Source organism: Seriola lalandi, unplaced genomic scaffold (assembly GCF_002814215.2).
Source record: "Seriola lalandi dorsalis isolate HSWRI2012SDOR001 ecotype SW California unplaced genomic scaffold, Sedor1 jcf7180002054971, whole genome shotgun sequence".
NCBI classification, from domain to species: Eukaryota; Metazoa; Chordata; class Actinopteri; order Carangiformes; family Carangidae; genus Seriola; species Seriola lalandi.
This window is the reverse complement of record NW_019525522.1, coordinates 1,422,005-1,445,871: the sequence shown is the minus strand read 5'-3', so window position 1 is coordinate 1,445,871 and position 23,867 is coordinate 1,422,005. Positions and strand designations below refer to the sequence as shown.

Below are 23,867 nucleotides of genomic sequence, written 5' to 3'. Positions count from 1 at the left end.
TAAACTAAAAAAATGGTTGATCCTTTTTGCAGTATTGTATGCTGAATCCTGGTCCACTTAGATGTAACACCGAAGTCAGGCATGAGTGGAGACAAAGAGGGAAACAAAACAGCAGTCTAAATCCAGAGATCGCTCCGATGCTTCCTTGGAAACTTACAAACTGCCACCTAGAGAAAACATCTGTTGACACAGCTTTCCAATATCTCATGATGATTATTATACACCATGTCGTAATAAGATTTCCTTTGATGTCACTGCAGGGGAGAACAAAGCAATGTATTTTTATTGTTTTCAGAGTTTGCAGAGTGAAAAGACTGAATTTCACACGCATTCTGATTGATTAAGGGTGCGTCCAAAATATACCTAGAAAGATGTGAGTAACATTGACGTATGACTTTACGCTGTTAAGCCGTGGCTGCCAGCCATGCAGAGAGCCAGTCAGCTGCTCATAGACGTGGTGGGTCCGGGATACTATTGATCAGTAAGAGCCTCAGGCTTTGAACCAAACAAAGTCAGCAGAAAGCACTCCTCCCCACAGACCTAATGAACAAGCCTGCTCAAAAATGAGCACACACAGAGCAAAAAACGCATGAGAGGCGGCAAATCCATGCACACATACACACACATAGAGCCACAGAGCAACACAAAGACTGCACTCTGTCCCTCCGCGAACACACGCTTCAAACACAATCACACATACAAATACAATTACAACTGCTGCAGTTATTCAGGGTCTTGACGCCTTTGTGGAGGCATGTTGTTAAAGCAGAGTGGAGCTGTGAGGAAAACACTGATGCCCAAGGGAAGTAATGCTGACAGAGAGCAGACAGTGTGGTAGCACCTTAACACAGTCACCACACACACACACACACACACACACACACACACACACACACACACACACACACACATATTCGCTACAAAGGATGAGCAAGAGGCATCTTGCTCTTGGTATGCCATGGGACATAACAGACAAAATATAAGCCTACTGTTGCTCAGAGTGACACGGACAAACAATCTGTTACATACAGCACAGCAGAGAGATTTTAAATCTTACACATCAGTAAGAAGCTCTGCACTGTAGCAACACTAGTGAAAATTGTTTAATGGAATACACTCACTCCCAATGGACAAACCCTCACATCGCACAAGTTACTCTGTGTTTCACAAATGATATACAATGTTATCACATGCAAGGCTGATGTGATATTAAGTTTGTACATGAAGTATGTGAAAACTATGCCTGTGGAATCAGACAGGCGCATATTATGACTTGTTTTAATATGCACATACAGAATGAAATTATGTATCATAATCAGGTAATGCTACTTAAAAATAAAACTTCTCCATTAATAGTTAATCCACACCTTCCAACCAATCAGAATCCAGGATTTTCAGAGGCCATGGTATAAAGTATTTTATATACTGTTGTATAAGCTTGTTTCATCAATAACAATGCATTATTGAACCAGTGATGGTCTAAGTACATAAGGTCTAAGTTGATTCAATGAAGTACTGAACTTAATTAAAAATACTAATTACTTTATATAAAGTACAAAACATATAGTCTTTTAAAATATAATGCATTGTTAAGAGATGAAACAAGCCTACACAACAGTAACTTTTAGTAACCAGGTTGGTTTAACCAGACACTGGTTATTCTAAATTAAAGCACCAGTATTAAAGTTTAGGTAAAGAGGTAAAAAGTAGCTGAGCCTCAGATAAAGAGACTGGAGTTATTTGTGTATCCACCAACAAGAGCCATAAAAAGGATAATAAGCTTCTCAGTGAGAACCACACAAATGTAGTTTTAAATGTGTAATATATTTGCATGAATCTGCGATTGCAAATCAGCGGTAGGAAGATGACAAGGACTTAAATAGAAAAAAGCCTGAGTCCAAGGGACAGCTGCAGGGGAAAAGAGAGAAGACCGGAAAGGAAACATGAGCAAGATCGCGCAAAAAAATAAAGAGAGGTGGAGAAAGAGTGAAGAGGTTTTGATTGTTGATTGATTCTTGAATAAGAGTAAGTGCACTGCTACGCTCCAGAATTCTGTTTAAATACGATGTTTTTCTTTCCTGTGCATATAAAATGTTTACTAGAGTGGGAAAGCAGTCAAGTGTAGTCTAATAAATCATCACCAGTGTTGGCAGAGATATGCACAAGTGGACTGAACGTGCACATTTCTTTAGCTAGCCAGCAGCTATAGGAGCAGTGAACATGGAGGCAGAGCAGAAAGAAAGCCCTGCAGCTTATAACTAGAATTTCTGAATATGAAACCCCTGACCCTCACTATGAGAGAGACATGAGAAAAAAAAAACAGATGGCTATTTCTCAAAATGGAAGTCTTCATGTCCATACCCAGGGGAGGTGAGCCTCCCATTCCAAACCAGTACCTCCTCTTTTCCTCTGCCCATTAACACCCCTGCTTCTCCTTCTGAAGCATGGAAACAGTAATAGTTAATAGTAGCCATATCATACAATGTGGCACGTTATGGCTTATGTCATCATAATGCAAATGCAATATCTTACTATATCTGCAAAATTATCCTCAGTGCACATTTAAGAATCTGTGCAGGTGGAAGAAGTGAAATTACTTTCTCACACTTGTTATTCTGGTAGTCACTTCACTCCTGGTGTCCGCTCATTAATTGTTGCACCCTTTTGCCTTTCGTTTTTTACTCTCTCCACATACAGTAGTGCATAAAATATATAAATTATACACAGAGCTGATGAATAAAGAATTAAAGAGATCCAGGATGACTTCCACAGTTTCCTCTGGGAAAGCCTCCTACTATAGCTATGTCCTACTGCAACACACACCTAGATGAATGCAGTGCATTTGGAGGCCATTCTCTTTTAGGTATGATGGGATTTGTTGTTTTGAATATATGTGAATATTCACTCAAATATTTGCAGAAGCACATGCATGGGAATGCACACATGCAAAAACAGGCATACATTCACACATATACACAGTGTGACACACAGCTGCTAGCCAATCACATGAGTCACAATGCCTCCCCTAGAGGACAAACAGCTGATCTTGGTTCATCTGCTGAGTTCATATGCCAGCTGGAAATAGCACATGCTGCTCACAAACACACACAAACTAACTAACACACACTGGGGTCAGGTTCATCAGTACTGCACCTCGCCAGGCAGTTCATGATATTAAAATCATGTAGATATTATTAGTCAAGTTCTGCAGCAGTTGTGGCTGCATCGCACAGCAACAAATACTTTCTCCTGCTGCCCAGATGCCTGCTCGCATCAGACTGTGTACAGTAACTGCAGGAAACATGAAAACTGACCTCAGGCTTAAGTATGCAATGCAGTGTAATAAGAGTCAAACAAGTCCTAGCCTGTATGCAGCCGAAATAAACAAAAAGTAATTTTGTATAATTGTCTCTCTGTGTAATCAAGTCAAAAGCTTCTGCTGTAGTTTCCCCTGGGAGCTACACTGACTTGGGAATAAGATATTCTATCATAGCTTAACCATAGATTGTTGAAATTATGCTTACACCAGCTTCCACTACAGTGGGCTCTGCTCATGTGGTGACGGCCACTCTAATGTGTTTCTTGCAAATATTGTTTTTCCTGCTGTGTTTCAGGAACTCAATATTGAACAGTATTTGCTGAACCAGACCATTCCCTGCATATCTCTCATGTTCTCACACTTTAAAGGTGGTATGTGTACGATTTTTTTCTGCCGCCGAACACGATCTCTTGCCTGGAGTGGGTGGTGGTGGTGGTGATGAGGGTGGCTTGCCAATAGCTTCATCTATTGTTGGGTTTACAAGACAAAAGGTTAGAATGCGCCCTCTGGGCAGCACTACTTCTTCATCCTCTCATGCTGAACTGAGGACAGACTGGACGCGCCTAGTCTTGCTGGTTAGCGTGCTAACTTCAGTAAAAGAAAAGAAGTGATAGAAATAGATGCAAAACAAGATTAATTTCTTCTAGACTGGTAAGTGAACAGCTGTTAATGCTAACGTTGGCTATGTTACAATAGCAAAAACATATATATAGAACCTTTAAATGGCCTTTTGTAACACAAGCGTTTCAAAAGTCAACTGTTTTTTTTCACAGTCTGAGACAGTTCGTTTTTATGCACTTAAGTAATAGTACAAAAGTATTTTTGTATTTTTTTTTCTTTTTTTGAATGAGGATTACTGCACACACAATTTTCATTTGACAAAGGCACCACAGTGGTAGTGCTAGCTTTGATAACTGGTTCTATTTTGTCAGTGTTAAAACTAATTTGGTTATTTTACTTCAGACACTTCGTGATTTGTGTTTTTATCTGTGCTCTTCTCACTAGTTTGAACTGGGCGGGAATCATTTGGAAAAAGGTGATGTCACAGACGGCCATTCGCTAATCAGCATTTGTTTGGTCATGTTGCCACACAACTCTTAATCAAATCTGATCAAACGACACTCAAGCAGTTCCAGTGAAGCAAATTCGCTATGATTTTGAGTGTTAAACCTGAATGTTTGTACTATGAATGTAAATTTTTTGAATTTTTTACAACAATGAGTTGCTTTTGTTCCATGAAACTGTTGAAAGTTATTAGATATAACATTTGATAAGGGATGAAAAATAACCTATTAAGCTTTATAGCTTTTATTTTTAATCATCAAATTATATCCATCAATTGAAAGCTCTTGCATAATTACATTCAATACTGGATTTCAATTCAATAAAATGCTGTTAAACCCCAACATTACCACAAAGGCAGTATATTTTTAATGTTTCTTAATGTTTTTTTGTTTGTCTTCTGCCAAATGTGAGAAAAACATATTGTAAAATTGACTTATCTCAATAAGAGACACTGAAGGATCCCTCGATCCTGACCATCACTGAGTCCCAGTGTGCTGAGGCTTGGACAAGCCTCTCATGTTGACAGCTTCATCCACATTTCATGCAATTCCCACCAATCTTTCCTTCTTTCCTGGGCAAAATAAACCCCTCCTCTTCAGACACGAGAGGGTTGCCAAGCAACCAGAGCAAGAGAGGCCTCCGAGCAGAAGTGAGGGATCTGCAGTTGCTGCCCCTCAGGACCCTGCACTCATGCTAGGCTAAGGAGTACACATACACACTATAAATACACACACAAACACACATATTGTAGCCTATATGCTTTCCACATACTGACTCAAAGGTTGTTGAAGGCCACTATAAAAAAAAAAACGATTGCATTTACAGCTCAAACTGAACAACTTGCATAGCAGTTACTTCACTGCTTGGCCATTAACATCAACTGAAATCAAACTGTCAAACCTGTGTTTTCCTCTGAGTGCACGTTTGGGTCAAAGTAAAGGCTGGGCTAAGAGCTGCAGCAGGCAGCAAAGACTCCTGTCCTATCGCCTTGCCCCCATCTGTGAGCTTCCAGCTGGAGTAAGTGCTCCGTTGAGTGCGAAGAAAAGACACAACACTCACTAAAAATATTCCTACTGTGAAATATTCATCACATCATGACAGAATATTCTTAAGACCATGGCATTTTAGCTCCCCGGTATGTGAGTTTTCAAGTGCACCACGATCTGCTCTGAAATCCAGCTAGCATGGAGGTGTCAAGAGGCAATCTGAAGGAACAGCAAGGAGGAAAACAGGGTCAATCAGGAAGCTGCAAGGGGTTGAGAGGGTCTAACTGACCTCTGACTGCAATCATACTGGAATTATAACGATACGTTAACATGAGCTTTAGCTTTACCTCATGTGTCCTAACTTCCCTCATACAAGGAAATTAACAATGGATTAAGTGACTGTGCAGTGTAAAAGGTGTTGCTCACAGTGATCACCTCGCTGTAGTTCCCCTCATTTCTTCGTAAATCTTTAGCGTATTTCAGCCTTTTTTCTTTTGTTTCAGTTTTTCAGGCTGTAACTTTACTTGATTTTACTTCACTCAACTTGATTCAACTTCACTGTTTTTATTCAGTCTAGCAGCTCTCATCAGAGTTGTCCCCAGGCACATGACACAGCTGTTTTCACAAAAAAGCTCTAATGACAACCACTGTTGCTACCTGCCCAGCAACAAACAACTGACAGACAAAGTTAGACCATTTAGCATTTAGCTTCTGATATTTCCCTGAGAAGCTTGAGGATAGAAAAACAGCAAAAATAAGAGTGGATATTTGACTAACATTTGTTGAGTGGCCAGAAACTTGACTCCAAACTAACGTTAATGTTGCTCCTTATCAACTGGTTGTACATAGCCAACTGTTTGCTTACACTGTAGCCATATGAACTTTATAAAGGTGATAACATGTCAGTGTTGTGTTTAGAGCATGTTGTGCCCTAAAAAATCATTAACACAGTTTTAATCTTTAAAAACAGACACTGAAAACAAGATGATACATTTCAAGGGGGTTTTCCTGCTATAATAAATTACTCATTAAATACTTATTCCATTGGCTCTAAGCAGTTTCACAGGTCGGTGTATCACAACTGGGCTAATACTACATAGGAAACACTAGTACCTGTAGCCATACTTGATTTCCTTTATGAATTGTCTGTGGTTGCTGTGGGTTTCTTATATATACTGTACACCACCACATTGCAATATATACAGTATATATACATATGTATATGACCAGAGGAAGTGCTGTCCATATTAAAATTTAATTAGATTTTTAACAAACATTACAGATTGGATATGAAGTTTATCTTTCTATCTATTTATAAGTGTAATCACTGGAGCCGAGCTGAGCTACTACTGTTCCAAATGCCAATTGTCCTCTGAAGTTTTGACCTTAAGTTTGAACTCCCAAGTATACCGGAGTCTGTACTTGGTGTACTCTGAGTCCAGACTACATTCACTCAGACGCTCTTTGCTGGACTTTAAATTTCCTGCTGTTGTGTGTGCTGCTGTGTAGCCTCAAGCTGATTGTGTGAATTGAACACTTACTTTGAAATAATGTAGGAACAAGCACTTGAGATGTACTTAACTTCAGCATCATAATAATTAGTTAGGATTTGTCTGAAATGCCCCACAGTGTTCACTATGAATTAAATAAATCACAAACCAATCACATGCCTCCTTGTCTCTCTTAAAAGAGGGCTGGTCGTATTATTATAAAACAAGAATATAAACAAACTATTTCCTGAAGTTGAGGTCAGTCAAACCCTCTCTCTCAAAGTGGCTGGAGCTGGAGAGCGTCACGATTCCATGGGTCAAAGTTGAACCATACTGAAGCAAAGGACTACGAGAAAACCACAAGAATGATTCAATCAAGTGAGTTTTATGATTCTGAAATGTTTTACAAGACGCAGCTGTTGGTCTGAGCTTGAACAGACTAACCCTGCTTTGCAGTATAGAGTGATGACAGCTAAGCTCAAAAAACTGTTAACTCCAGATAGTAATCCCAGCTAGTCTCTAGTTTCATCCTTAAAGTCCGGGTTTCTCATCATTCTCTGGCTTGTAACACCAGCAATTAAGTTTTCATGTGAAACTGAATTTTCATACAAATGTTGCTATATTCATTAATCTCCGGTCTGTATATCTTGCGACCTCGCTCGTGTGGGGTCCTGACCCGTAGGCTGAGAAACTTTGCTTGAAGTTAATATATGTGCTCGTAAAACTGCAGCCCCCGGAACAACAGGTGCAAAGTCAACCCAGTAAAACACATACGAACGTCCACACACACACAGGCCTCTCTGTCCGAGCAGCCGGATAGAGCTGGTGCTTTGATATGATGCCCACTGCATCTCCCATTCTCCGCACCGCTCTGCCATCGCCTCTGTGCCCTCCCCCCTCTTTCTTCGTCATGCCCACTCTTTCCCTCACACACTCCCTCGCTTCCTCCCCCATCTTAGGCTCCTCAGCCTCTCTTTCATTTTGCTTCGCACCTCTCCATCTCTGAACCCATGTCCCTGCTCTTTTCTCTCTCTCTTCCTGCGTGGGGCTGTAAAACAGGAGGGGCAGCTTTGTGTGTGTGTGTGTGCGTGTGTGTGCCTGTGTGTGTGTGTGTGTGTGTGTGTGTGTGAATATGTGCTACATGCATATGTACCTCGCTATGTGTCTAAATGTGTGTGTTGTATGCGTGGCATATAGGATGTGAATTGGGAGTCTGTGTGTGTTGCTGCTTCCCCATCTCATGACATGTGCTGTGACTCCAACATGATCAGATCTGGTTTCCATGACTACCGATGCCCCACTTAAAGCTGCTGCTCCAGAGTTTGTGCGTCCATGCATGTGTGTCAGTGTGCATATATATATATATATATATATATATATATATACTGTAGATACATACAATGTATTTCAGTGAACATGTGCCTTCCTCTGAGTGCATGTATCTGTGTGCATCCATATGCAGCGCATGCATCTCTGCTTTTCTTTAGCGTATGAAAATGGAGGACTGGAGGAGTTTCCTCTACGTGTGTGTATGTGTGTGTGTGTTTCCCCATAATAAGGCACGCTCTTTAATCTTTAATGCAGCTGAAACTACAACAAGCACACAGTCAGAGCCAGGGGAAGCGTTTTTTCCAACACAGACCACCTTACCATGTCAGCAGGAGCCTAAATCAGGGGGCACAGTGTGGAATTGTAGTAAACATGGTCCTCAACACCCCAGGACACTCAAACAACAAATTAATATCCAAGGGATTCTTTCTACAGAGGAATAAAACATTTCCTGTTGTAGTGTGAGATCTCATTTTCCTTGTTGGACCACTGCCACACATTTATATAAAATTTTTAACACATAATAAGTTGTACATCTCATGATCTCAGTCATTCACAGTCTCTTACACTGACAGAAATATCACATATCACCTTTATTTCTAAAATTTTGTTGTTTTTTTTTTTTTGTTCCAATGCATCAGCACACAAAGAGGAAAGGACGGATGACTGCAGGAAAAATGAACTGCCTTATTCATTTTCCCATCAATGTATGCATCAGTAGGCTGCCGATGCTGTTCGCCTGAAAGCACAGGCTGATCTGATGAGGTACATACAGCACCGAGAGCAGAAGAGAAGAAGTCCATTTTTCTTTGTTGCCTCACGTTAAAGCACAGATCCGTACGCGTCATACTTTACACATCAATTGCGTCTGCACACACCCGAGCAGATACATACCCTCACATACACACACGCACACATAGAGGAAACTCCTCCAGTGTGGGTGTTCAAATCAAAACAAATGAGTCATCTTTCTGTGAGCCTCACCAGCGTTCTGCTGCTGGAGCAGTTCTTCTACAGCAGTGAGAAATACAGTATAGTCTGCCTGGCCTGGGAGCCAGCTGTGTCAGGTTTTCTCGATAGGACTGCAGAGTTTCCTATCTCTCTGTCCCATATTCTCTCATATGACAGGTCTGGACTACTGAGGGAAGGGAACTGCTGTCCCCCAGATCTGGATCAAGCTTGTGCAGGTGGCACGAAACTGTGATTTTACCTCATTTGTTGCACTTGGGAAGGATGGATTCCTAAAAAAGTGCAGTCTTAAATTTCACACATTCAATGATGAGTGTTACAAAACCTGATACTGTTTTAATAATTCAAACTACCTTATATCAGTCTGAGCTGATGATCTCACCAGACCCAGCTAAATGCAAATGTAGCTAAAAAGCTGCCAAACGTTGACTCAGTGACTTGGTACTTTTACTTATAAGTACTGTACAACTCTGACATAGTTTATACTTTATGTTACTTTATAGGGCATAATTGTGCTGACAGCTACTTATACAAAATACAAAAAGTGTAATCGTTTCATAAAATATCATTTATTTTTACAGATTGACCTACGCAGCAGTACATAAAGAAGTTAGAATTAGTTCAGTATCGAGAAGAACTCTTAATAATGATATTACTTTTATTTCAGATTTTAAATGCAAGAATTTTACTTGTAATTGAGTATTATTAGAGTGTGGATAGGAGTACTGGTTCTACCACTGGCCAAAATGGACTAAGCACATCCAAATATGTATTTTTTTCACAAATCCCATCAGTGAATCCATCAAATATACTTCGAAAATCATGTGGTAAAAGAAAATTCCTTGCACGAGTCTATGAGATTCACATTATTTTCTGGATCTGCACCAAATTGTACAAACTCATAGATCTCAACAACATAAATATGGCTGATTTTTTTTACATCAAGGTGCATATTTCCTGAGAAATTGATGAAAATGTTGAAGAATGCCCTATCTCTTAGTGTTAAGGAAAGTGAAAAATTCCTGGATCTTTAAGCTTTAACCGCATAAGCGCCAACATTTTATGACTTCTTCCCTGGCCCCTGCTCAATCCCTCCACCAAGTTCGGTTCAGTTCTTTTTGCCTAATCCTGCCTGTGGTTAGGTCAACATAGGTTGAAAAAAATCAGTTGACATAATTGTCATTACGTTGGTGTTGTTGCAAATGTCTTAAAAAAGAAATAGTGTCTGATCAAACTGATTTTTCATTTGTATTTTATCAGCAATATTTTTAATTTTAGGGAAGATTTCCATCAAATCACCTCAAGTTAGACAAGTAAAATTGTGATCATATTGTGATTTCTGTGTATAATACTGATATTTTTGAAAGTGTTAAGACTTTTGTAGCTGGTACAGGGAAATCAGAGGAGCCCCCACAGCTTAGAGGCCAGGGCACCGGCCTATGGGTCTGGCTGGAGATCTTCCCTTTCCTGTTATTTCTCTAATGATGCTGCCTAGTGGAGGTATTAAACACTCCAAAATAATAATGATAAAAATAAAAATAGGACACACAATTCAGCTACGGGTGTTGCTACGTTCCTACAATTTACACAAGGAAAAAGTATTTCATTCATGAAACAATGAAATTCTAAAGACTATGATGGCCAGTAGATGCTTCTGTCCTCGGCAGTGATATAACATTAATCCCAAAATGTATAAAAGATGTAGGTAAAGACAAATGTTTGCTATGTGCCCCCATGTGTCTTATATCTGTATACATTTAAAGTGCTTTTTCTCTCTTATGATAAGCAAGAGAAATCACTAAAGTACTTCTAAAGGAGGTCTCGGTGTCACTGCTCCCAAAAAATGGCACAAGACTCCTCATCTCAGTGCGAGAGAGATGAAGAGCTTCCAGAAAAGAGAGGCCAAAGTGAAGCCTGTGTAAGCGTACAGATTAATACTAGCCTTTTTGCCCTTCACTTTATTCAGAAGAAAATAAGATCTGAGCATAAGCCTGCCACTGAGGGTCTATGTTTGAAGCCCCACAGGAAAACGCTGGGAGCTTCACAGGAACAGGGACAACACTGGGCGATGTTGGCGAATGTCTATGAAATTGAATCTCTGAGCCCCAGCTCTTCATCTGGAAGAGGACAGGAGATGCTTTTCATGAAGAGACCAAACGCATAAGAGTTAGATGAAACGATTTCCTGCAAGACTTTGGTGCAATTGTCTACATTTTTACATTTTTACTTTAGTCTAAAAGGCTGTTTCAGTGTTGCTCAAACTTGCTGACATTGGCACGTGTGCAAAATAATGAAACAAGATCATTCTTTTATTTCCCTGTGCAGATCACAGGTGTAAAAAGCTGACACTGTCAACTTTAAAAATTACATCAAAACTTTCTGTTCCTATTGTGGTATTTTCCTAATGATGATAACTGGAGATTGAGGAACATCATAGTTGAAATACTAAATTGCATCTGTTCCTTATTAGCAGACAAAAACCAGCATGTCTTACAGCGTTTATATCCGCTTGTTACGTTATCATATGCAGGGTTCATAGATGACATTTCTTATTGTTCAAACCTAATGTAACATTCCTGTAGCCTGCAGGGGAAATCATTGATTCACCTCAGATGAAATGCATCTAACTTCCACATGCAGGATTTTATTTCGGCACATGGATTTTTGGGCCTGGCTGACTCATAATTTAACTTATAGTTCCTCGAAAGACAGTATGTTTAAAAAAACTCAGCACATATGGCAATAAGTTTCTGTCAATACTGAGTTTCACCTTCTACCTTACTGAGCACAAATATGTGTGTATGTCAATTACACTGTGTGGCATTTAAAGAAACAACTGAACCAAAACCAACATTTTTATTGCGTTTTCCATGTTGCAAAACTCTAACCACATTTAGCCTGTTAGTAATCTAATCTCCAATCAAATTTCAACTCAGCCTCTCTTAATGAACGGTGCAGGAGCAAAGCTTTCCAAATGAACACTCCACGGATCAGAGGATGAAGCTATAACTCCACTGGCTGCTTGAGGAGAGCAATTATAAAACCAGGAACATCTTCGTAATCACTTAACTTAAGGCATCCCAAATACTCCCTCACCATGTCCCCTGAGGGTCTATCAACCACCTTGACTCCTAATCTCAGACATTAGTGCTTCACCACAATGAAGGGGAACTCCTGGAACACATGCAGGAATGTGGAGTTGTAGGGAATCCATAGATTAAAATACAAAAATTGGTCACTCTGTGTGTAAGTAATACAGCCACACTATCACCAAGTCCCATAGGGACTTTACATGTAGGTTTGAGTCATCACACAAGTAGTGATTAAGTCACTCTCCAAAGTAAAGGGATTGCGGACACCCTCCCTCACCATTCCCGTTGTCTGTCAATAGGCCTACCACAGTTTCTCTCACAGCTCAGTAGCTGAGCAGAGTGTGTGAGAACAACTCCTACCACCACACTCACACACGCACACACACGCGCGCGCACACACACACACACACACACACACACACACACACACTTATACACGCATGATTAGCGATTACTCATTCATACTGTCTGTTAGGAGGGATGTATCTCGCGCCAGCAAAGCAAGCAATAAATATAATAAATAAATAAATAAGAGCGAGTGTGAACGGTGCGTTTGCCTTATATGGCAGGTGGCATTGCGCTGTCCACGGTGCTGAAACTGCCTGTACGGCTGGCATAGGGGGATTTGGGGTGGGGGGTGCATGCAGTTAACTACATTAATCATACACGCACGCGCACATGCATATAGGCAAACACACACACACACACAGACACACACAGTAAGTGGTGATAACTGGCTTTAAAGCATGTACCAGTGAGTGGAGGAGCAGATGTCATATCTTCCAGCTTCATTGATGAGAGGTATTCTGCTGCTGCTGCTGCTGCTGCTGCTGCTGCTGATGGAGGCAGCAGCAGCAGCAGCAGCAGCAACAGCAGCCTATAGGCTTGGCTTGCGAGGAGTGCGCTCTCAAGCAAGCCAGATGACAGAATGCTGAGCCTCCACTCCCTGCTTCTTGGGGACATCCATTTCACTTTCACCAGCTCAAAAGCATTCACCCCATACTTCAGTGACTTGAATCAAGTCTCACAGTAGCCAGCTACAGCGGCTAAATTCACACGTCAGCCTGCAGGTTTGGATATGGAGAACACACATGCACACAGTGTGTGGCCCTCCGCTGCTCACCATCACCATCATCACCAACACCGTCACCCTCCTCCTCCGCCTCCTCCTCCTCACTCTAACCACAAGCAGCATGAACATAATCAGCCTGATGCAATGAAGGGATCCAATATTACCTTTCATCCAGTCCAGCACTTGCTTTGGTGTCCATTTACTTATAGGTTCCATAACCAAAGCCATGGTGTCACAGTCTCTCCGAGATGAACAGCACAGCACTCAACGCAGGCCACATAAAACGACCTGTCAGTCACATCTGGAATGACACAGCGGTGGGTAAATCTGAGGAAAAAGAAAAGCTTGTCAGTTTTATTCTCTCCATCAGAGCATGGCCGCCTGCAAAAACGGTGAACGGGATGCGGTGGTGCAATCCACGCGCACACACGGAGACACGCACACACACGCTTTCTCCTCTCTCCCTCCCTCTCTCTCTCGCTCTTTCTCTCTACTGCTCTCTCTCGCTCTCTCTTTCTCGTGCCTTCCCGCCAGCAGCCCGCGCGCTGTGAGAAGTGGATTCGGTGGGCGCGAGGGGATGGAGCGACCCCTCCCCTCTCCTCTTTTCCTCCCGCCCGCCTCGCTGCAGCATCACAAGGGCCACCACTCATAATACAGACCAGGGAATGGTGCAACGCACACCATATAGGGAGGATCTCTCTGTCTCCCTCCCTCGCTGCCCTACACACACACACACACACACACACACACACACACACACACACACACACACACACACACACATACACATATATAGAGAGAGAGGAGGGATTTATGCAAAAATAACTTAAGCAGCGATTTAATGAATTTAATTGATTTGAATTGAATTGAAAAACACCACAATAAATAATAGCCTATATAAAGTGCAGTAGGGACACGCCATAAGTAGGGTACATATTACAGAAATTCTGTTTTTATTATTTGTATTCAATTTAAGAATTTGGTGCCTTTGCCTTTACAATAACATGTATGCATGCTGGCAGCTCGTGATACATCACGCGGCAAGGTAAGGCTGATATGTAAGCTGTTTTTTTTCTTAAGTTCACCATCTATGGATGAGAAAATCAGCATCAGTTGTCAGGCGCTGCTGCTGGCTGCATGGGCTCAGCTGTGAGGAGCAGCGCCCCCTGCTGCGCACCTGGGACACAGGTGACGTCATGGATTAAGGCAGGCAGCCACCCCACCACCCCACCCACACTCCTCCCTTCCCCAACACACGCGCGCACGCACGCACACACACAGACACACACACACACACACCACACACACACACACACACACACACACACACACACACACACACACACACAGGAGGCTCAATTTATAGAAAGTGAGATAAAGCAGTAGATGGGATACAGATAGATATATAGACAAATGTAAGGTTAAAATAAGGTAAGATACAGTGATTATTTAAAGGACCCATACTGTTTGTTTTGTATGTTTTATGTGATTCAGGTCACATTAAAATGTTGGAGGCCCCCCCCCCCTTTTTCTAATCTTTTACCCAATAATATGTCAACCCCACACCCTCATACACCCTCATACACAGTAAGTACAAATAACCCTAACCCTAACCCATAATAAAACATGAACAGTATTCATGGCTCTTACACACAATTAATAATACTGAGCACGTTTGTTTTAAAGTGCAGGCGGACATGCTCGGGTCAAACAAATTGCATCTCTCTAAGTAACAATAATGACTTGAGAAGTCTTATAAATTATGGCAGTCTGTGGTTGGCGTATTATTGGAAAATAATTTTGGTATACTGGACCCTAGTAAGGGTCAATGTTTATTTCTTTCTGGTTCAAAGAAAAGAACATTTATTGCCCTATTTGCCTGATATTTAAGCCTGTTGCAGGGTGAGGAGATGTTTAGAAATAGTGATAGTGATTTAACTAAGTTAACTAGTCATTTAAGTTAACTAAATATATATATATTAGTGTCTATCAAAGTAATTTGTTTCCCAAGATAAAAAGGAATCTAATTCTAATAAAATGTTTTCTTTATTTGCATAACCGTAGTTAATGTTAAAGTTAATTAAAGTTTTTATTATTATTCTAACCTGTCTGTGTTGCACCATATGGCCCAAGGAGAGTGTAATTTTGTCTCTGTTGTGTACTGTACTGCATATGGTTGTGAAGACAGCAAAGCTACTTGACCTGACTTGAAAAATGCATTGTTGAAAAGCAGGCACTGCAAGGTTAACACTGTAATTGAATTTTAACATTTAACAAAATACTACTTTTGGAAATAGGAAATCAAGCATATGCAATAATTTCCTGTCAATATGAAGTCTGATCATCAATCAAAAGTTAAAGCTCAGATATAAAACATCTGCTGTCTGATTAAACACTAATAGGCTATATTTTGGTATCCTGGAGTGAAATTGTCCATAAACATTTCTCTGTTGGCAACATTTCCAGCACCTACTACACATCCAAACACAGTTCCCTTGGCAGACAGACTGAAACCACTTTAAAAGATATTTTTGACAGATTCCGGAGATGAGGAAGCGAACCATTTCCCATCCAGGGTTTGGGCTGCTTCCATGTCTGTGACCTCCTCCTCCAGCAACCAACTGAACAAAGTCAATGGTGGGCGGGACCACGGTGCTCAGTTTTCAGCCCTTTCCGAATGTCACAGCGATGATCTCGAGCTCCCATTGGCTCCTGTCTGCGAATACGTCACAATCATGATTAGAATTGATGATCGGACGTTCTGATTTCATTGTCTAGCAAAGGGGACTGGTGAAGAAATCTGCTGAATTTGAACGTTCGTTCTGATTTTGACATCAAAATGGTAAGCAGCAAAGTGATTTTGGTTTTCGCTTCAGGGTATCCCGAATCGTTTTTGTTCGTATCCGCTCGAAGCCAGGGTCAGCGCGAATGACCATGCCAGGGTCGGGAAATCACAGATTTGAAGGAAAAGTTTAGCTGCAGCTATCCAGTGGGAAAGCTATGCTAATGGTGGCTAACATTGGCTTGGCTCAGACATGGCCGCTTGGGCCTGCAAGCTAACGTAAGCTGTCTGTATGGCCATTGTGGTGATGCGGCGCTTCCCTGGTTTGTTTACTGTCTGGCTCTCCGTCGTAAAGTTATGGCATGTGCTTCCTGTGTGGTAATTGTGTTTCTGAATCCCCAAGCTGTTGCCTTGGTGGCGAGCTAATCTGACGTGCCCACAATTTGTTGGCTAATTCTCTCCGTAATGTTATTGACTGTGGCCATGCGCAGTCAGCCTGCCAAAATAAAGCTGCTGGGTGCTTATTGGTCGCACAATATTTCCGTATGTGACTTTCTGTTTATCATAACCTCTTGCAACTCTATTCCAAACTTGGTCACCACATTTTTCAGCTCTATAAAAGTCCAAATGTTTTTACTTTAACCAGGCTGGTTGCTGCTCTTTCCTTTCTCCCCCTCTCTGCATAGCCTACTAACACAACACAGGTTTGTGGCGAAAGTTTCTTTGAAATCCATATTCACAATACTGTAACAACAGTGTAGAACATAGAAAAGTATAGGCTAGCTGTGTCCAAAATTTGCAAGTTACTTTACTTCGAGTATTTCTTTATTGTTTATACAAAGTTATTATTTTGAAAGCCTGTTAAAAACGAAATTACGTTAGAATTAACAAACGATTTCCAGTGGACTTTTTACTGAACCTTGCTTACGATACACAATCATGTTTTGTTTTGCCATAAAGATGGATAAAACACCTGCAATTAATTGTAGCTCTGTGTGTTTTTTCATTGACACTGATTTAAATGGTTTTCAGTGATAATAAACTATAAAGAAAATAAATAAATAGAACAATGTCTGGCTAGGCACAACATATTAGCTTGATTGATGGTGTTATTGATGTTACACAGTAGCTTTGTCATAGCTTATTGTACTTTGAGTGACAGTGTGTTGTATATTTTTCAGCTTCACAATGTTCAATGTCATTTTTTGCAAAGATTTGTAATATATGACAAAGTGTTGACTGGTTGCCTACAACATAATGAGATGGATTGTTTAATGGATTTGTTGTCTTTTTTTCTTTACACTCTTAAGCATAGTGTCTGTCTGCTTTGCTTTCTCCTCAGCCGTACTACCCTGCAGTGTGCCAGCTACACTGAGACAGGATGACTACGATCAAACTCGTGCTAACCTAGAAATATGGAGGTTTTGCTGTGATCTGCATGGCAGCCCCGTTCCCCTCCAGTAGCAGAATGGATGCGTGGCCACAAAGACGTGGCCTGCAGACTGTGAGTATATCATACATTTCATTTCAGTAGGAGATAGAAAAAGTGACATGAGATCAATTTTAAAAGAAAATTCAAAACAAGAAAACATGTACTACTGCTGTAGTTGTAATCTTGAGACTGTGACATTTTTGGGGAAAAAGCTATGTAATAGTTGATGCATTTGCTAAATTAATGTTTATTACAAAGCTATACTTTTTTTGGAATTAAATTGGCAGTAAAAACTATCTTACTGTAGTTTATAATCGGAAAAAAGTAAATTGCACAAGTGTAATGAAGCTCTAAGTTCACAGTAAAAACTTTATCTCTTCAAACTGATCACCCACCCTAATCTGGAAGTGAGCTCTGATTAGTATTGAATTGTTGTGAGAGTTTTGGGGGTTCTTTATCTGTGTGGTTGTCTCTCAGATGAACCTGCGGTCAGTGTTCACCGCTGAACAGCAGAGGATCCTGGAACGTTACTATGAGAATGGGATGACCAATCAGAGCAAGGCTTGCTTCCAGCTAATACTGCAATGTGCCCAGGAGGCCAAACTGGACTTCAGCGTGGTCCGGGTAGGCCCATAAATTATCCTTGTGTGTGAATGAGTTAGAGGGACGCGGAACTCCTCAGTATGGTGTGTGTTGCATTTGTGTTTTTATGTAAGGGATGCCCATGTAATGCTGGGGCAAGTAAATGAGGCCATGAAGCTGTGGTTTATTTCCTATGAGGTCTTCATCTAGTGCAGAGGGATAACTTATTATTCTCACATTGCAGAATCTGTTCCTCTAGTGTTTTGCAGAATGTTTTAAGATAAGATAAGATATTCCTTCATTAGTCCCACAGTGGGGAAATTTGCAGTATTTTTTAAGTGATGTTACTGAGCTGATTGTTCTTCTCCCTGCAGACATGGGTTGGCAACAAAAGACGTAAACTTGCCTCCAAGGTAGACCAGAATGGAGGCGTGTCTCATTCCTTATCCAGTCACGGACTCGCTGGAGGACTACTCTCCAATCACACATTAGCTGGCGGTGCACTGTCCAATCATAGCCTGGCGGCAGGGTCATTGCTACCTGCAGAGATAGCTGCAGCGCGGAACATCCAGAATCGTGTGCACCTTCTCCCTCCATCCTCATCCTTCCCTTCTTTCTCGTCAGCATCATCCTCTCCCTCCTCTTCCTCTCCTCTCAGCAGTGGGAGCAACAACAACAACAACAACAATGATGTCATACTGACCGGGATCTACTCTCTGAACTCCGTCCCTCGCTCCCGACCAAGACCCACAGCACCCCCATCGCAATCAGACTCTGAGCTTTCTGCGCACACATCCTCATCTCTGATCAACCAGGTCCTGCAGAGCAGGAACAGCTCCACCTCCACCTCCTCACCCTTCCACTCCAAGCTGGTGTCACACTCTCAGAATCTCCCATCCCTCACATCTGCCTCAGGGCCTTTAGTCTACACTGCAGTCAGGAAGGGAACCTCATCCCTTGGAGAGGCAGGGGTAAATGCAGGAGCAGGGGTGGTACCTCACAGCTGGACTAGGCAGTACGGTACAGCGCAAACACGCCCTTGGTCCTCTTCCTCACAATCCCAGGCTCAGCTTCAGCCCAGACCTCACTCCAACCCCCAACCTCAACCACCTGCCCAGCAGAGGACGCAGGTTTCCATCCCAGTCCAAAACTCTGGTCCTTCCTCTGAACAGACACCTCGTATTCAGCAGGTCTTCACCTTGTCAGAAAAAGCTGAGGGGGACCGACTTAGACCTGGACCACCATCTACCCGGAAGGTTCAGGAGAGTCATAGGCATGTGCCTCACCCTCTGGACACCAGTCATAACTTCTCCATCGCCATGGAGACTGGAGATGAAGCGGATGAGTGGCAAAGGGAGGAAGAATTGGCAAATATGGCTGCTCAGACACACATCCACAGGGAGCAGACATCAGCCAGCCCAACCGAGGCTGAAATGTCTGTGGTGAGAGGAAGCCACACACCTCCTATGACTAGCTCCAGACCTACACTGCTTCACAACAACACAACTCTTCAGGGCAGCTACTCCCTCACAGCACAGACCTCACTTACAGGGGAATCCAGCTCACAGGTAAATCAAGTTCTAGTATTGTTGTTGTTTTCCTTCAAAGTGAATTGAAAGACTCAACTTGAATGTGTCTGTCTTTGTGTGCAGACTTCAGTCGGTGTGTCTGCTGCCCCCTGGGTTATCAGCAACTCCAGAAAGAGAACAGTAAGGACTTTTTTGTCAACCTCGACAAAAGAATTTGAACATCTAAAGTAGGAAAAACATGAAATGTACCATTTTCATACCCGTATGTTCTGCTTCTGTGTGGTAGGTTATAAAGCTAGAGCTGTGATAACCTCTATCTCTGCTTTATGACCAGTGTGCATGTTGTGTAGTCAAACAGAGAGGTTTGTGTTTTCAGCTGCAGGATCGGACCCAGTTCAGTGATGGGGATCTCATCCAACTGAAGCGCTACTGGGACCGAGGCATGACCAGCCTGGGCTCAGTCTGCAGGGAAAAGATCACCGCCGCAGCAAACCAACTCAATGTAGACACTGAAATAGTCAAGGTAATCACCTCTGCAAGGTTGAAAGTTACTTCTGTATATTAATAGTGTTAAAGAAATGCAGAGAAATTGAGAAAAGTATCATCTCATTTCTGCAGTATCACTGAAACTAGAGAGCTGTTTTGTTCACTCATAAACCTCTGAGCCTTTTTCACGTGGTCTGGCTACTTGTGTATGACATTTAGTGAAAATAAGACTATTTGACTTGTATGAACTTTTTATAAGATAAAGAAAACAGGAAAGAGAAACTTTTCTAGGTCATAGAAGGTTTCTAACTCACTTACACGAAGTTGTGCAAAAGTCATGCACTTCTACTGTATATCAGGGGCACTGAAGGAATGCTGGTGAACTAAATATAGTCTCTGAGTCCTGACACACACATGACCCACTGCCATCTAACTTACTTGAATATTTAGTGCAACGAAGAAAAATCTCTGTCTACAGAGGTATACAGTTTGCTGCTGTCAGGATCATCTTCAAATCATTGAGAAATCAGCTACTTAAACATCTGCTTACAACATATTTAGATTAGGGTTACTGTGACTACATTTATACCAGATACTCACTGGTGATATGGCAAAAGAAAAGTCATTTTCAAGCATCTTTTCCTGACTACTTTCACATTTATCACATTGGATACTTTATTATGAAAAACTCATTGATATCTGTGAGCTTTAGAGTACTTTTGCTTACGCCTGTGACACTTACCCACGATGTCTTTTTTTGGGCTTTCCAATTTGCAGACATGGATCAGTAACAGACGGAGGAAGTACCGTCTGATGGGTATTGAAATCCCACCGCCTAAAGGTGGACCTGCTGTATTTACAACCTCATCCCCAGGTAATGAATCTCCACTGGCCCTCAGCCCTGACGAGGAACGACTCAGAACGCCCGAACTGGGAGATGACTTGAATGATGGGGGATCTGTCTGCCTGTCTGAAGGTGAGACCAAAGATAGTGTATACACACACACACACACACACACACACACACACACACACACACACACACATACACACATACATAGATAAAGCGTGGATCTCAGTATTAATGCAGTGTTCTTTCTTCTAGATGGCACCATTGACTCACAACACAGAGACGGAGAAGATGGAACTGATGTGTCCATTGCTGCTCCAATGGCCAATAATGTGGTACTTCATTATTCCTCTGATATTACAATAGAACCTCATTAAATTTAGCCACTTAAGAAGGTACACTGGTTGGAAAAGTGTACATACTCGAATCACAGCCCATTCAGAGCTATAAGTTCACACTAGCTTTTAACCATGGCACATTTCACTGAGTGGTCACTGGAAGTCTTACACCATGATTGTACGTCATTTGCAATGTATGTTAAATATTAATACTCTCTAACAATCTTGGACTATACAATTATTAATATCATAATAATTACATAGTTACAAGTAATACAAGTTTTGGATTTCATAGTTGTTTCAGTTTTAGGGGATTCTATATCAGTGTTTAGGAGGCCTGCAGTGGTGCAGAAAATCGAATGCTACAAATAAACCTGACCAATCGAGGGCATTTGTTTCAAGCATGTTACAGGCTGCCGATTTTAATCACATAGGTGACACACAGTAAGTGTAATGCATCCTCTTTGTACAGTTATGTATCTAAGTGCAGTTATTATTTTTTGTTAAAGACTGCTGAATAACTGTGGTAAATGTTCAGAATTGAGAATTGTTTTCATTTTATTCATTATTCTGCATTCTTAGTCTAACATAATACCAGGTCCAATAATCTAACCAATGTTACATTTTCATGTAATCCTGTGTTTTGAATCTGATATAAATGGCGACTGTATAAAGAGGATACACATTTTTCCTATCCAGTTTGATGTATGTTGTTGTTTTTTAATTGTTTCTATAGTTAATACTTAATAATGTCTGACTTAATTATCACTACCATTCTGTGTCCAATGATTTATTACCATGGATGATAAGCGGCTTATCACACCGTGTGTTTTATAGTTAGTATGAGCTAATTTAGTCTCATCTTTACGCCGTATTTATTTAATGGAAAACTCATCTTTTTTCATATGAAGTCATAATCAAATCTGTTTTATTGTTTTATAACAGAAGATCGAAGTAATTGGTGAGGATGAAGAAGAGGATGATGATGATGACGATGGTGAATTAGTGGCTTCAGACCTAGAGCAAATGCAGAACCTGCTGGAATTCAAGGTGAGGACACAAAAATCAGTGTATAGAAAGCATTGTAACACTTGATGTGATGCTCTGAATGAACTTTTTGCTTCTTTGAATCTTTCTCTTTCAGCACGAGGAAGTGCAGTTCTTAGAGAACGAGCTAGAGAACCAAAAACAAAAATACCTTGAGCTTGCAAGCTTCACAAAGAGCCTGCTCAGCGCTGTGAGGAATAATGACCTGGAGAGACAGCAGGTACATTCACAGTCATGTTTATACAGCAGTAACATTTATTGGAATATCAACATAAAGTGAAACTCAACCGTTTTTAGACATTTCTAACCTGCGGTTTGCTGCTGTGTGTGTGTTCAGGAACTCATGGCCAGTCTACCTCAGCCTTCAGACCAGGACTGGGACGCGACTGTGGAAGGAGGATGTCAGCCTGCTGACGAGTTGGCAGACATATCCTCCGACCACGACGACTCCCCGGCGGCTGGTGAGACCAGCGTCGAGCCTCTGCCGGCCCCGGCAAACGAAGAAGTCCCGCTGGTCACCATAAACGACGACGGTTCGATAACTGAAGTTACTGAGCCCTCTGCATCAGAGGAGCAAGTGCAAGAAGCAGTTACAGAACAAAAGTGACTATCTCATGTACATCAGCTCTCACACAAACACACACACTCATACAGATGTTTCCACACTCCACACAGAAGCTGGTTTCACACAAAATGGACTCTGTGGTCTTACACAAATACTTTAAACTCATGCTCCACGCCCAGTGCCTGTGGATTGATGCTTCACTATGACTGTTGGGCTGACAAATGCCTTTTTTACTGCATATCATTCGCCTTGCTCTGGACCAGTCCAGAGAGAACAATAAAAACCTCTAACTTATCTATGTGCGTGTCTTTTCTCATTTATCACTGATCATAGAGGACAGGGGGTTATATCAGCTAATAATAATTCTTAAGCTATGATACGACTTTATTCTGTCACAAATATTGACTGATTTTTATAATTACATTTGCAAACAAGAACATTTCTTTTAATTTCTGCCATCATTCTGCTCAAGTTACAGGGTCGCCATCTAATTTGTTCACTCAGATGGCACTGACTGGTCTTCTTCCTCATCTTGAAGGTGAAAGATTTGAATATAAAACTGGCGTACACTTCAGCTCAAGATAATGTCCATTATGACGTATGGTGTCGTATTTAGAACAAACCAGCAGAGACTGTCCACGGTCTTGTAAATCAGGAGTAGTTGCCAATACAAAGGCATAATTGTGTTTTCAGTTTTGAAGTTGAAAAGTAACCAGTGACAAGCACAAATAAATGTAGGCATGTAGTATATGCATTACCTCACCAAACAAAGACTTTGTGCTCGTGGGTGGGAGAGTGACAGAGCTGCAGAAAAAGTGGATGAGCGTTAAGCCTCTTATTTCCACTTGGACTAGGGATGGACAGGCTTATGAAACAGTGGCTTTAAAACATTCAACTTACACCCGTAAGATCAGAGGCTTAGATTTATGGCTCA

General features: G+C 41.4%; 2 protein-coding genes across 5 annotated transcripts in view; one reads left to right on the top strand and one right to left on the bottom strand.

Annotated features, from left to right (window-relative positions):
* The window catches only part of LOC111646423 (connector enhancer of kinase suppressor of ras 2), a 65,050-nt gene extending 51,107 nt beyond the window's left edge, over positions 1–13,943 (bottom strand). For all 3 annotated transcript variants that reach the window (XM_023395903.2, XM_023395905.2, XM_023395904.2), the window contains exon 1: positions 13,487–13,943. In XM_023395903.2, coding sequence (XP_023251671.1) covers positions 13,487–13,550 — 64 coding nt within the window. In that variant the 5' untranslated portion in view covers positions 13,551–13,943. The remainder of the gene's footprint in view (positions 1–13,486) is intronic.
* A 2,072-nt stretch (positions 13,944–16,015) lies between these two features.
* hdx (highly divergent homeobox) lies at positions 16,016–23,227 on the top strand. Of its 2 annotated transcripts, none has more exons than XM_023396012.2 (11): positions 16,016–16,164; positions 17,447–17,608; positions 18,014–18,160; positions 18,493–19,686; positions 19,771–19,827; positions 20,024–20,170; positions 20,911–21,109; positions 21,239–21,318; positions 22,267–22,371; positions 22,466–22,588; positions 22,706–23,227. In XM_023396012.2, exons 2-11 carry the CDS (start codon positions 17,543–17,545, stop codon positions 22,973–22,975), a joined length of 2,388 nt encoding a protein of 795 aa, XP_023251780.1. In that variant the 5' UTR covers positions 16,016–16,164; positions 17,447–17,542; the 3' UTR covers positions 22,976–23,227. The 2 variants fall into 2 exon arrangements, with proteins under 2 accessions (XP_023251780.1, XP_087027125.1); XM_087170999.1 differs by lacking the exon at positions 16,016–16,164 and adding an exon at positions 16,478–16,808.
* Positions 23,228–23,867: the final 640 nt, after the last annotated feature.

Coding starts and splice junctions, on each gene's coding strand:
- hdx (XM_023396012.2), top strand. CDS start 17,543: ATGGCAGCCCCGTTCCCCTCCAGTAGCAGAATGGATGCGTGGCCACAA. Junction 19,687..19,770: donor CAGGGGAATCCAGCTCACAG/GTAAATCAAGTT, acceptor CTTTGTGTGCAG/ACTTCAGTCGGTGTGTCTGC. Junction 21,110..21,238: donor ATCTGTCTGCCTGTCTGAAG/GTGAGACCAAAG, acceptor TCTTTCTTCTAG/ATGGCACCATTGACTCACAA.